This window comes from Mobula birostris, chromosome 22 (genome assembly GCF_030028105.1).
Source record: "Mobula birostris isolate sMobBir1 chromosome 22, sMobBir1.hap1, whole genome shotgun sequence".
Lineage (NCBI taxonomy): Eukaryota > Metazoa > Chordata > Chondrichthyes > Myliobatiformes > Myliobatidae > Mobula > Mobula birostris.
The window spans coordinates 62,279,755-62,294,991 of record NC_092391.1 but is presented as its reverse complement, the minus strand read 5'-3'; the positions used below and the strand labels follow the sequence as shown (position 1 = coordinate 62,294,991).

The window sequence follows — 15,237 nt, the reverse complement described above, 5'->3', positions numbered from 1 at the left end:
CTCAAGAAGGGATACGTCATCGGAAGATGATGAGTCGGACGTGTGGTACCTGCTTCCCCGGTGCCGGGAGAAGAGACTCTTGGCCCTTCCATCACTGAGTCAGGGGAACCGAGGGAGGGTGTTGCAGAGCCGCCTGTATTACAGCCGGCATTGGGGGAGGAGAGGGTGGAGGCAGAACCCGAGCCGGAGGGCTCACAGGGGCAGAGGGATCCCGGTGAAGGGGAAGGTCCGACAGATAGGCCCGAGGGGTCAACTGGGGTGTCTGAACAGGGAGAGTCAGCAGAGGAAGTACAGAGGCCTCAGAGGAGTAGGCATCCCCCGGAAAGACTCACTTATATAGCGCTGGGAGAGCAGGGTGTGATCTCTACTGCCCTGCAAAGTTATGTCACTGCTTTATGCACCTGGGTTGGGTTTTGTGTTTTACAAGGAGCACTGGTGAACTCTGTTAACGTCATGAGGGCATGACTTTTTGTGGGAGAGCGTACGGGGTCTTTCTTTTGTTACATTTAAAATGGCGACTTTGTTATGTTAATCTGGGGAATGCGGCTTTGTTGTGCTTTAACGCTGAGGAGAGTTTGCGCTAGCAGTTTGTTTTACTTTAAAATGAGATAACAGGGTTCTATTAGCCAATGGGTGGTTATGTATCGTTTTGTTTTCGGCTACCATGCTGTATGATATGACTGTGGACTGAGTTTTGGTGGGGAGTCGGAGGAGAGACAAGGAAGACCGCGGATGTGTGGAGAGGCTCCGGTTGATCACTCCGAGTGGTCCCGAGCCGTGAGTCGACGGAATTCGGGTGGTCGTCTGAAGCTGAATTGAGCTCCAACGTAGCGCGCAAAGAACTTGGACTTTTATAAGTGTTGGCGCCTTTTTTTTTCATTACTTTCCTCTCTGTATCAAATGTATATTAATGTCATAGAATTAGTAATATCTATAAAGTGTATTTGTTAAAATTTACTGGGTGTGCTGGCTGATGATTGATGTTTGTGATTGATTCGGGTGGCGATCGACCCTGTGGAGAGTGTTGGGGCGGGTGCTGGGCGAGATTTCCCCTAGACATACACGAGCCAATATAACGGAACGTTACATACGCAATACTGTATTTGTCAATGTGCAGGGGAGAGCGAGCTTGTGAATCTGTCGGGTGTAAAGGATTTTGGGAATGGTGAGGGTGGAGTGCCACAGGAAGGGCTGGGGAGGGTGGTGCAGATGCAGACACACCCAATCCAATAATGTTGAGCATGGGTGTTAAAGCCCTGGAAAGGCCGTGGAGAAAATCTCTTGAAAGAGAATACACTCCTTGGAATAAAGAATTTGAAAGTGTTCAAACTCCTCCAGAGTTGTGGATTAAGATGGATAGCTGTAGACGTCTGAGGCTTGTTGATAATTCAGGCAGCAATGCAGGGTGATCATCTGCAGCTGCTGGAAATCCAAGCAACAGACACAAAATGCTGGAGGAACTCAGCAGGCCAGGCAGCATCTATGGTGATGAATGAACAGTGCTCACTCGTTACCACAGATTCTGCCTGGCCTGCTGAGTTCCTCCAGCATTTTGTGTCTGTTGCTTGTTTTGGTAGGCCTAGATTTGTACTTCTGGGACACACAGCTCGTTGGGTGGAAGGAGAAGGTGGTATGGAAGAGAAGTAACCTGCAGGGCACAGGACCATCGGGATTGCCCGTTCCCTGAACAAGGAGGGTCGACGTGCCTCTGACCAACTGACTGCAGTAACTCTCTCTTTTCCTTCCTCCCGCAGGGGACAATCCAGCCAAAGAGTTAAACCCTCTCATCACAGGCCTGTTTGGAGCTACAGCTGGGGCTGCCAGCGTCTTTGGTAACACACCCCTGGACGTGATAAAGACCAGGATGCAGGTATGGGAATAATGCTCCTGCCGAGGACTGATGGACTTCCCACGAGATAACTGAGGCGAGAGGGGTGGGGCAGACAAAATAGTGGGTTATTTAGTGGCAGGAGAGAGGGGAATCTGGACTTCCTTGTCGTCATCATCTTCGTCATTACGTGCCATGTTGTATGATGCCGGCAATAATGTCTTCAATCTGTCTTTAATCGATTGTCTTTTCTCTATCCATGACAGGATTGTTCTTGGCAAATTTTTCTACAGAAGTAAGAGTTTGGCACGGACTAGAAGGGCTAAGATGGCCTGTTTCCGTGCTGTAATTGTTATATGGTTATACATATGGTTATATATGGTTAAGTGGTTTGCCATTGCCTTCTTCTGGGCAGTGCCTTTACAAGATGGGTGACCCCAACCATTGTCAATACTCTTCAGAGATTGTCTGCCTGGTGTCAGTGGTCACATAACCAGGACTTGTGATATACACCGGGGGCTCGTTCAACCATCCACCACCTGCTCCCATGGTTTTGTGTGACCCTGATCGGGGGCTAAGCAGGTGCTACACCTTGCCCAAGGGTGACCTGCAGGATAGCGGAAGGAAGGAGCACCTTACACCTCCTTTGGTAGAGATGCATCTCCACCCTGTCACCTACCTACCACGCTGTATAAAAAGCCTACCCCTGGCATGCCACTTATACTTTCCTCCAATCACCTTAAAAGTATGTCCCATCGTGTTAACCATTTCTGCCCTGGGAAAAAGTCTCTGGCTATCCAGTATATCTACGGCTCTTATCATCGTGTACACCTCTATAAAGCCACTTCTCATCCTCTTCGTTACCAAGAGAAATCCCTAGCCCGTTTCTGTGCTTCTCTCCCTCTGTCCCTGTTCAATTGCCTCATATCTCATCCGAGCACCTCCCTTGGCTGCAGACTACAGATACAGATTCATAGTGAGAGCTCTCCAGTCACGGCCTATCCCTCCGCGTACAGTACTGTGCAAAAGTCTTAGGCACATCTCTGTAGCAAGGATGCACAGTGCAGTATTTGTCAATGTGGAGGTATGTCTCAGTGTTGAGGTTAACTGGTCACTGTAAGTTGTCCTGTGATCAGGTTAGTGTTAAATCAGTGGGCTGTTGGGTGGTGCAGCTCATTGGGATGGAAGGGCCTGTTCTGTGCCGTATCTCTAAATAAATAAATACAGGCCGTGTCCTCAGACCCCCTACGTTACCCCCTGTGTACTCAGTGCTCTAAGTCCATCTGAAAGTTTTCGATTTATTTTTATTTTAATTGAGAGATGCAGCATGGAACAAGCCCTTCGAGCCGCGCCACCCAGCGACCCTGATTTAAACCCAGCTGCGGCACCCAGCAAACCCCCGACTTTAACCCAGCTGCAGCACCCAGCAACCCCCAACTTAAACCCACCTGCGCCACCCAGCAAACCTCCGATTTAAACCCAGCCACGGCACCCAGCCACCCCTAACGTAAACCCAGTCGTGTCGCCCAGCGACCCCGACTTAAACCCAGCCGCGGCACCCAGTGAACCCCCGACTTAAACCCAGTCGTGTCGCCCAGCGACCCCCGACTTAAACCCAGCCGCGGCACCCAGCAAACCCCGATTTAAACCCAGCCGCGGCACCCAGCGACCCCCGACTTAAACCCAGCCGCGGCACCCAGCGAACCCTCGACTTAAACCCAGCTGCGGCACCTAGCAAACCCCCAACTTAAACCCAGCCGCGGCACCCAGCGAACCCCCGACTTAAACCCAGTCCTGTCGCACAGCAAACCCCCGAATTAAACCCAGCCGCGGCACCCAGCGACCTCCGACTTAAACCCAGTCGTGTCGCCCAGGAACCCCCAACGTAAACCCAGCCGCGGCACCCAGCGACCCCCAATGTAAACCCAGCCGCGGCACCCGGCAAACCCCGATTTAAACCCAGCTGCGGCACCCAGCGACCCCCAACGTAAACCCAGCCGCGGCACCCAGCCATCCCCAATTCAACCCCAGCCTAATCATGGGACAATTTGCAATGATCAGTGAACCTACCAACTGCACATCTTTGGACTGTGGGAGGAAACCAGAGCACCTGGAGAAAACCCAGACGGTCACGGGGAGAACATACAAACTCCTTACAGACAGCGGTGAGAATTGAACCCGGGTCTGGTACTGTAAAGTGTTGTGCTGACCACTACACCACCGTGTGATGGGAATTGAACCCGGGTCACTGGTACTGTAAAGTGTTGTGCTGACCACTACACCACCGTGTGGTGGGAATTGTACCCGGGTCACTGGTACTGTAAACATTGTGCTCATGCAGCTGGTTAGATCAGTGGTGTTGAGGTTAAGAGCTTCAGGTTTCTCGGAGTGAACATGAGAAATAGACTGTCTTGGTCCAAACATGTAAACACCATGACCATGAAAAGGCACCAGTACCCCTCCCTGCTCAGAAATCCGAAGAAATGTGGCAAATCCTGTTTAACCTTCCCAGAATTGCAACTGATGCACCATTGAAAGAATCTTATTCCGATGCACCCATGGTTTGGCATGGCAACTGCTCTGCCTCTGACCACCAGAAACTGCAGAGTTGTGGACACAGCTCAGCACATCACAGAAACCAGCCTCCTCTCTGTGGATCACGTCCACATTTCCTCCTGCCTTGGTAAAATAGCCAGCATAATCAAAAGAGAAATACCCTTCCCACCCTAAATATTCTCTCTTCTCCCTCCTCCCTTCAGGCAGAGGGTACAAACACCTGAAAGTGCATACCAGCATGCTCAAGGACAGCTTCTATCTCATTCTTAGCAGGCTATTGAATAGTTCACTTGGAATGGTCTCACAATCTAACTTGCTTTTGCTTTGTTTTCTGCCTGTACTTTCTCTGTAACTGTGACACTTTAATCTACATTATGTTGTTTAACCTTGTGCTACCTCTATGCGCTATTGCCAGGAACAACACTGATGCACTGGCCATGAGAGTACTATGATGATGATGGCAGTGTGTGGAATGCACTACTAGGGGTGGTGGTAGGGGCAGGTACATTAGGGACATTTCTGAGACTGTTAGATAGGCATGTGAATGAAAGTAAACTGGAGACTTTGTGAGAGGGAGGCATTAACCGGATCTTGGAACAAGCACAAAATGCAGGAGGAGCTCAGCAATTAAGCGGTGTCGATGCAACACACATAAAAAATGCTGGTGAACACAGCAGGCCAGGCAGCATCTATCGGAAGAGGTACAGTCAACGTTTCGGGCCAAGAAAAGCAGTGTCGATGGAGAGGAATAAATAGTCAATGTTTTGGAGCCGAGAATCTTCACTGATTGATCTGGAAGTATGTTAAAGGATTAGCACAACATTGTGGGCTGAATGGCCTGCACTGTTCTGCAGTCCCAATGCCAGCAAATGGGGTTAATGGAGATGGGCAAAGTGCTCCGTACAGATATGGGGGCCAAAGTGCTTGTTTCTCTGATGGGACAGCACAGGGGCATTGAGCCGAATGGCCTGCATGTTGTCAGACTGAATGTGCCACTGTGGTTGAGAAGGGCACAGATTCATTCCTTGGTGTCAGGTGCCCCTGGAGCCCCTGGGAATGGGCAACTGAGCCAGATTCCTCCCCACTGACCCGGAGACATGAGGGATGAGACTTATCCATGAGCTCTGAGGAGCTGGCTTTTGGTAGGGGAGGGGCTGCTGGATGCTGGGTATTAGGTGAGACAGAAAACAGCAAGCCTATAGAACATAGAACAGTATCACACAGGAAGAGGCCTTTCGGCCCAGAATATTGTGCTGAACCAACTAATAAACCAAATCAAAAACACCCAAACACTAATCCCTCCAACCTACACCATGTCCATATCCCTCCATCTTCCTCACATCCATGTGCCTATCCAAACATCCCTTAAAAGCCTCTAATGTATTTACCTCCACCACCAGACCAGGCAGCACATTCCAGGCATCCACCACTCTCTGAGTAAAAAAACTTAACCCTCACATCCCCCTTGACCTATCCCCTCTCATGTTGAATGCATGTCCTCTGGTATTAGACATTTTTATCCCAGGAAATAGATACTCTCTGTCCTCTCTAACCTTGCCTCTTATAATCTCACAAACCTCTATCAGATCTCCCCTCAGCCTCCGGTGCCCCAGAGAAAACAACCCAAGTTTATCCAGCCTCTCATGATAGGCACATGCCCTCTAAACTAGGCAGAACCCTGGTCAACCACTTCTGCACCTTCTCCAAAGCCTGAACATCCTTCCTATAGTGGGGTGACCAGAAATGAATGCAATTCTCCAGATGTGGCCTAACCAGAATTTTATAAAGTTGCAGCATAACCTCTTTTAAACTCAATGGTCTTGACCAATAAGCTGCCTTAACAACCGTATCAACCTGTATAGCCACTTTCAAAGAGCTGTGAACTTAGACCCCAAGATCTCTCTGTACTCAGTAACACTGTTAAAGACCTTGCCCTTCACAGTGTACTGTCTCCTTGCATTTACCCTACTGAGGTGCAAAACCTCACATTTATTTGAGTTAAGCTCCATCTGTCATTTCTCAGCCCATATCTGATCTATATTGTGTTGAGTTCTTTGCTCCATCCACAACTCCACCAACCTTGGTATCAGCTGCAAGCTTACTAACCCACCTTATGTAGGATGGAATTGTGTGATTGATCGTGGAGTAGGTTCAGCATGGGCTGAAGGGCCTGTACGGTGCTGTAATATTCTCTGATGCAGGGTGGAGATATGTCTCTACCAAAGGAGGTGTAAGGCAATCCTCCCCGCTGTTGTCCCGCAGGTCACCCTTGTGCAAGGTGTAGCACCTGCCTAGCCCCCTCCCACCCCGACCAGGGTCACGTGAAGCCATGGGGGCAGGTGGTGGATGGTCGTATGAGCAGCTGGTGCATATCACAATTCCTGGTTATGTGACCACTGACACCAGGCAGACAATCTCTGAAGAGTATTGGTAATGGCTGGGATCACCTGTCTTGTAAAAACACTGCCCAGAGGAAGGCAGAAAAAGTAGAAAAATTTACCAAGAACAATCATGGTCATTGAGACCACGATCAACCACGTCATATAGCATGTAACGATGATGATCGATGGTGCAGTCCTGCTGTGGGAAAATGGGATTAGTGTAGATTGTAACAGCTCAGTGTGCTTGGAGGGGTCAAGTGTTGGGTGTGTCCAGTGGGGTGTCCAATCCCCGAGTACTGATGGTCACATCCCAACCCCTGAGGCTGACTATCCTCTCTGCAGTCTTACATCTTGTCTCATCTCCTCAGGGACTGGAGTCACATAAATACAAGAGTACCTGGAACTGTGCCTTCAAGATCATGAAACACGAAGGGCCCCTGGCGTGAGTGAAATGATTTAAATTCTTAAGCAGCAAAGTGCCACGGGTGTTAAATTACACTGTTTTGTGGTGGATTGGTAGGATAGATACATGAATCTCGGTCAGAAGGTTGTAGCTACACACCCAGCAGGTTCTGAACCCCAGTTATGGAAGACTGTACAGTTCAGTGCAAGTTTAATTGTCATTCTCCATACATGAACACAGCCAAACGAGACAGGGTTACTCCAGGGTCAAGGTAAAAAATACAGTACCGACAGTCACTCACAGCACAACATTGACATAGCACATATAGTACAAGATATCAGTAAAATACCGTCACATAAAACATTTCGACCAAGTCCCCGAGTCCATGAATGTTGCAGCAGTCTTCTGCTAAGCGGACACTAGGGGGCAGCACCAGCTCCAGCTTGGGCACCGTGCCACATCACCTCCGGTGGAGCGTACCCACCCCAACACCTCCCTCCTGCTGGCTGTAAACAGGCAACAACATGACTCCCCCTCTGTCCGCCAATAAATCAGTGAATGGGACTTGCAGCATTCCACATTAAGAGCGTTCGACATGCCTTACAATCACAAGAAAAGCGACTCAGACAATCACTGACTGCTAGACTGCCCATTGCCATCGTGCGCCAACTCCTCTGACGCAGGCAGCATCACGGTCCGCCCCAAGTCCAGCACCTTCAGTTTCTCTGCAACGAGCAACTCGCCGATGGGGTAGGCCTGCGGTACTTTAAGTTCTTCATCTCCAGAAGGACTGTGGCACTGAAAGATGTGTGATGGTTAGTCCAGACAGTGGGGTGAAGGGTCGGTTCCTTGACGGTTAGTCTAGGCAGTGGGCCGAAGGGCCTGTTCCTTGATGGGTAGTCTAGATAGTGCATATTCACAGATCCCTGAAAGTTGCCTCACAGGTAAATAGGGTAGTTAAGAAGGCTTATGGAGTGTTAGCTTTCATAAGTCGAGGGATAGAGTTTAAGAGTCGCGAGGTAATGATGCAGCTCTATAAAACTCTGGTTAGGCCACACTTGGAGTACTGTGTCCAGTTCTGGTCGCCTCATTATAGGAAGGATGTTGAAGCATTGGAAAGGGTACAGAGGAGATTTACCAGGATGCTGCCTGGTTTAGAGAGTATGCATTATGATCAGAGATTAAGGGAGGTAGGGCTTTACTCTTTGGAGAGAAGGAGGATGAGAGGAGGCATGATAGAGGTGCACAAGATAATAAGAGGAATAGATTAGAGTGGATAGCCAGCACCTCTTCCCCAGGGCACCACTGCTCAATACAAGAGGACATGGCTTTAAGTAAGGGGTGGGAAGTTCAAGGGGGATATTAGAGGAAGGTTTTTTACTCAAGAGAGTGGTTGGTGCGTGGAATGCAGTGCCTGAGTCAGTAGTGGAGGCAGATACACTAGTGAAGTTTAAGAGATTACTAGACAGGTATACGGAGGAATTTAAGGTGGAGGGTTATATGGGAGGCAGGGTTTGAGGGTCGGCACAACATTGTGGGCCGAAGGGCCTGTACTGTGCTGTACTATTCTATGTCTATGTTAGTCTAGACAGTGGGCTGAAGGGCCTGTTCTATGATGGTTAGTATGGACAGTGGGCTGAGAGGGATGTTCGGTGTAGTCCTCTCTATGATGGGTCCCTGTACATGCAGTCCAATAACTCAGCCACCATGCAACCTTACCACAGACTCTCCTGGGCAGCCTGATGACCTTCATTAAACTCCTCTTCCTCTCTGTATCTCCCTGTTCCCTCTGCCTCCTTGCTATTTCCTTCCCGCTTCCCACCTCTGCCTCTCTCTATCCCCCTCCCCTCCCCCTCCCCTCCTTCCCCTCCCCCTCCCCTCCATCCGCTCTCCCAATCTCCCCTTCTCCCACCCTCCCTCCCCCCTCTACCCCCCTCTCCCCACCCCCCTTTCTCCCCCTTCCCACCACCCAAGGTTTTACAAAGGAACAGTCCCACGCCTGGGTCGAGTCTGCTTGGACGTTGCCATCGTTTTTATCATCTACGAGGAGGTGGTGAAGGTACTAAATAAGATATGGAAGACGGACTGAGGCTGCTGGGGGAGGAGAGAAGTCCTATCGCCATGGCTACCAGAGGTGTGGGTGGGGGGGGGTGAAGGGACAAGTCTCACCAAAACGTGGAACCGTGTAAGAGAGAAATAGCCAATGAAGTCAATATATTCCCTTAGTGTTGTCCAGTGATAAAATACTTAGTCTGAGGAAATCATGTTCAGTGATTGAGAAAGTTAATTTATTAATATCATTGGGTGTTCCGTGGACTGGGTGAAGCATTCCATATCAATAGATGGTACACCCTTTTTAATGTACTGTGCCAAAGTGACTGCACTTTCTGGTGTTCTTTATATTTTTTGAGGCGTGGGACAGGGAGAGGTCGCATCTTGTTGTTTCCCATGTCACCACCAGTGCCTAGAGATCGGGGTAAAGGAATGGACTCTCTGAGGTTACATGAAGTGTGGGGTTTGGGGGAAATGGATCATGGCACCGAATGCTGCAGGAAAATGGTTCTTTGGAGGGGTTGGCAACCTTCTTGACCCCTTGTGACCCTGATCCAGGATCGTGGCTTCCTGCCTTTGAATGAACGGCCATTGCCTCATGGATATCCTCTCACTGGGCTGGGATCCCAGCTGGTTTGAGCTTTCCCATCAATCCCAGGAGGTGCTTGAGAAGACTAGAAAATATGAAAGCTGAAAAGAGACTTCTAGCTGGAGTCTGTCGAGAGGGAGACTTGTCATCAGGGCCAGGAACAGTTGGACAAAAGAGAGCGCACAAAATGATGGACGAACTCAGCATCTATGGAGGGGAATAAATAGTCAATTTTTAGGGCTGAGACCAGGACTGGAAAAGAAGGGCTTCTTTCTGATATTCTGACATCTTCCCCTTCCTCTCTAGTCCTGGTCTCAACCTGAAACATTGACTGTTTATCCCCCTCCATCGATGCTGCCTGACTTGGGTTCCTCCTGCATTTTGTGCGTGTGACTCATGAGGAGTTAGAAGTGTGCCCGTAACCTGGTCCAAAGGAAAGGCTTCCTCTGTGAATCTAAATTTACCTTTCCAGTTCAAGGTGACTGAGGAAGGGGTAGGCTCATTGTAATTTCCCTGGAGATCATTCTCGGAAAACCCGCCTTCGTATTCTGTAAACGCAGAAGAAAGGGAAATATTCCAAATTGCTGTGTTAGAACTGTGTTAGAAGAATCGCCGTTCTGTAGGGGTGGGTGAGATTCTGTAGAAGCCAAATGAATTTGCACCTTTAGAGGGTGTCTGTTATCTTCTGGCGGGCTGAAACTCTGGCTGTGTTCTGTCGTGTAGTTATATTGATCTGCCAAGGAACTGTGTCTGGGCATACAGTCTGGCTGTGAGCAGGGAGCCAAGTGCTGGAGGAACTCATCAGGCCTGGCGGCATCCCTGGAGAGAAAAGGACCCTCTCGACTGAAACGTCAACTGTCCATTCCCCCTCCTCTGCCCACAGTTGGTGCCTGGCCCACTGAATTCCTCCAGATGTCAGCATCTGCAGCCTCTGTTATTGCCAGGGTGACTGCATCCGGCCTGCTTTCAGAGGTGTCTGGGAGAGAGAACGATTTCATCCCCCAGGGTGGGGTGGGAAACACATCCCAGAACTCTTGTCATCGTGCAGCAGAAACAACTCACCGGAAGTTTTTTTCTTTAAATACCTATTTATATTTACCAAAATGTTTGTGTGTGTGCATATGTGGTTAATGTTCCTTTAAAACTGTGAAATAACATTTACAGGGGTTGAAAATTTCCTTGAAAGACCCTGTCCCCCCTCCTCCCTGCCAATATCATGTAAACTGTTCAAGCCATCCTCTTTCATTCCTGTGCGACCTCTCTTACTGTGGCCAATGTTTACAACGTGATGTATTAATAAATTAACTAATATGCTTCAAATGCTGCAGTCTTGTTATTTTGCAGTTTGTTTGACTGTGATTATAATTTTAGGATTTGGCTAATCTCTAAAACTGTGTGTTTGTGGAGGTTGTGTTTGGAAGGATAAATTGGCAACATGAGAAAATCTGCAAATGCTGGAAGTCAGAGCAATTCACGCAAAATGCCAGAGGAACTCGGCAGGTCAGGCAGCATCTATCCAAGCGGATGGATAGCCAATGTTTTGCTCCAAGACCCTTCAACTAGTCTTGATGCTACCTAACCTGCTGAGTTCCTCCAACATTATATTAAAAAATAGCCAGGCAGGCTATAAAACCAATAAACTCTTTAAACAGGAGAAAGTCTGCAGATGCTGGAAACCCAAACCAACACACATGAAATGCTGGAGTCAGGAGCACCTATGGAAATGAATGGAGCCTCTGGGACCCTCAGTCAATGGTTCAGGCTGAGACCCTTCTTCAGGGCTGAGAAGGAAGGGGGAAAGTGGGGGAGGGTGGAAGGAGGCTAGCTGGAAGGTGAAGGTTGAAGCCAAGTGAGTGGGAAAGGTAAAGGGCTGGAAAAGAAGGAATCTGATAGGAAAGGAGAGTGAACCATAGGAGAAAGGGAAAGAGGAGAGGACCCAGGGAGTGGTGATAGGCAGGTGAAAAGTAAAAGGTCAGACTGGGGAATAGACGAAGGGAGGGGGAATTTTGTTCATCAGAAGGAGAAATCAATATTGATGCCATCAGGTTGGAGGCTACCCAGACAGAATATAAGGTGTTGCTCCTCCACCCTGTGAGGGTGGCCTCATCTTGGCACATAGTTCCTAGTGCAATCTGTGAGGCATCCATTGGTCAAGGTCGATATGCAAAACCAGGGGAGTACAATATGGAGAGCAAGTTGTTGCCCACGTGGCAGACGTCCCTGCTCCATGCATCTGATGAACCCAAAGCAATGACAGACTGATAGTTTGGTATCAGCAGTGTTGCAGAAATTGCCAGTCAGTGTTGAACTCAACATAGGAATGCCTCAGGGACTGCAGCTCTGGATTTTTCCCTCAAGGTTCTACTTCTGAAGCTTTTCCCAGGAGTTGGTATAGTCGCAAGGCAGCAGAAGTTTGGGATCAGAGTTTTCCTTCTCCTCTCCTTAAATTACCAGTAATCTCTTTAGACTCTGGAAAAGCAAGAAAAGCAATTGCTAAGGGTTCTAATACTAAATCAAAAGGCAGAGGGCTCAGAGGGCAAACTTATCTAGTTCCACATTGGAGTTTAAAGGGTTTAGAATTCTGAAAATTAGTAAGAACCCGAGCGGAGGGAGATTCTATAGGCATCTGTTAGTCTCGTGAGATCATGGATTTGTGCCTTGGAAGGTTTCCAGGGCGCAGGCTTGGGCAAGGTTGTATGGGAGACCAGCAGTTGCCCATGCTGCAAGTCTCCCCTCTCCACGTCACGGATGTTGTCTAAGGGCATTAGGACCCATACAGCTTGGCAGCGGTGTCATCGCAAAGCAATGTGTGGTTAAGTGCCTTGCTCAAGGACACACACGTTGCCTCAGCCAAGGGTCGAACTAGCGACCTTCAGATCACTAGACCGATGCCTTAACCACTTGGCCACATGCCAACAGGAAGGAGAGAGATAAAGTAATTTAATCTAATGAATAAAATTAGGTCCAAAATTAAATTTTTCTAAGGATGTAAATAGATAGTTCCATTCAACTCTGTGGAAGGCCTTCTCTGCATCCAAAAATATCACATTCCGATATTTCCTTAGGTGGAGAGTACATAACATTTAACAAATGCCATATATTAAAATAGTAATATTGATTTTTAATAAGTCCTGTCTGATCATCTGAAACTATAGAAGATATAATATTTTCGGGTACCGAAGCATATTTATGGTCCAGTTCTTTTAACTGATTGGCTGGTTCATTTCTCTTTGTTAGCTTTTTTAATGATGTTTGCAGGATAAGAAATAATTTGACCCCGGATGTATGCTTAAAAAGTATCCCATATAATAAGACTAGATGTCTTTTCCAATGTATTTTCTTCAAAAAAAAAGAGTAATTTGATTCTCCGTAAATTTTAAAAAGTCCTCATTGGATAACAGAGTTAAATTAAATCACCAAAATCTACTCATAGGGATAGGACCAGGAAGATTTAAAGATAGAAGTACAGGAGAGTGGTCAGAAATAGCAATCTCTTTATATTCAATCGATGGAGCTAATGGAATCATTTGACTGTCAATAAAAAAAATCAATCCTGGTACAAGAATGATGAACATGAGAGAAAAAAGAATACTCCCTGTCCATCGGATAGAGAAAATGCCAAGCATCAACTATACCATATTTAGTTAGAAAGGTTTGGATAAACAAAGCTGATTTATTAAGTGTGGCTGGTTTGATAGATGAGCGATCTAATACTGGATCTAACCAGCAATTAAAATCTCCTCCCATCACAAGAGAGTAAGTACACAAATCTGGCAAAAATGAAAATAGATGTTCAAAAAATCCTGGATTGTCTACAGTGGGGGCATATGCATTAGCAAAAACAATCAATTTACTGTCTAAAATCCCTGATACAATGACAAATCGACCATTAAGACCTGAAACAACTTTGTGCTGAACAAAGGAAACTGTATTATCTACGAAAATTAAAACTCCACTTGATTTTGCATTAAACGAAGAATGGAATTGCATATCCTTCCACTGAGTAAAAAATCATAATTTATCACAGCTGCATATATGTGTTTCTTGTAAGAAAATAATGGGTGCTTTTAATTTTTTAATAGAAGCAAACACTTTGTTCTGTTTGATGGGGTGATTCAGCTCTTTCACATTCAAACTAAATAAATTAATATTTTGAACCATTATAAATACCAATCAACACGTAATTAAAAGATCTGGCCTTAAGTTATTAAAACTAGAAAGCAAACCGTAAGGTAAGGTATTCAAACAAGCAATCATATAATCAACCCCACACACACAGAAAAGTAGGCCCTACCCTCTCCCCCACCCAAAGCGAGAAAACTGACCAATAGGCAGTCAGCGAGCTAAGAACTAAGTTCCCTCCCCAGAAAATCCTGTTGACAAAAACTTCGGTCCTGCAAGATCATTATGTCCCTACCAAGTGTGACGGGGTCCTGAATTACCCCTATTAACTGTGCTTTTGAAGAGAGAGAGAGAGTGTGTTATTTAACACCAACAGCTTGTTTTGAAAGAGAGAGAGAGACAAAGACTACCTGTTGGACTGTCACTTTAAGGCACTGGAAGTAACTTTTGGATTTCTGCTGAGTTGGAGAGAGAGGTGGCACCGAGCAGCTCATAAGTTGCTATGGTGACTGAGGAGGGTTATTTGATGGACAATCAATGTTATGATTTTTTCAGCAGTGTTGATACTTCTCAAGGACATTTGCCTACTTGCATTTCTTACACAGAGAGAGGAAGGAGGGGTTATTTGAATGACAGCTGGTATCCAGTACGGTGAAATAAATAGGAGGTCAGATGATAGACCTGGGGCACATGTTTTGGACACTGAATGAGCTTTGTTGTGCTCGCAGGAAAAGTGGGTTTTTGGAGGATTGATCAGTCGCTCTTACAGTGGAAAGGAAAGGGGTTGACTGTTAGGGAGTTGTCCATGTGTCCCCCCTTGTCTGGGTGATAGCTCCACCACAGAAAACTGGTCCCCTTCTATTGTGGTCACAGTCGGTGACTTTTAAAGGATTTCGAAGGACAACAAGAAGATCGATGGCACCAGCTCACCTGAAGACTCAAATCTCTCTCCTCTCTCTCTCTCTCTCTCTCTCCCTCTCTCTCTCTCTCTCTCTCTCTCTCTCTCTATCACTACTCAACTCAATACCATGAACTGAACTGAACTGAACTGAACTTTACTCATCATCGTAAGACTGTATCTTTTTACCCTTAGACTTAAAGAAGCTTGGTTTTTCATACATATATTTCCACACTTACTGATATACTCACTTACATATATAATCATTGCTAACCTGTTTGATTTATCCACATTTATATTACTGTATTGCGTAGTTACTAATAAATATCATTAGTTTATAGCAATACTGGGCTCCAAAGTGTTTTCCATCTCTGCTGGTTCTTTATTCCCATCACAGGGTACGTGACA

At 47.1% G+C, this 15,237-nt stretch overlaps 1 protein-coding gene across 1 annotated transcript in view; it reads left to right on the top strand.

The window, feature by feature from the left end:
• Positions 1-11,120, top strand: part of LOC140186508 (tricarboxylate transport protein B, mitochondrial) — an 87,142-nt gene extending 76,022 nt beyond the window's left edge. Inside the window, exons 7-9 of the mRNA XM_072240885.1 lie at positions 1,755-1,870; positions 7,134-7,207; positions 9,143-11,120. Coding sequence (XP_072096986.1) covers positions 1,755-1,870; positions 7,134-7,207; positions 9,143-9,257 — 305 coding nt within the window. The 3' untranslated portion in view covers positions 9,258-11,120. The remainder of the gene's footprint in view (positions 1-1,754; positions 1,871-7,133; positions 7,208-9,142) is intronic.
• Positions 11,121-15,237: the final 4,117 nt, after the last annotated feature.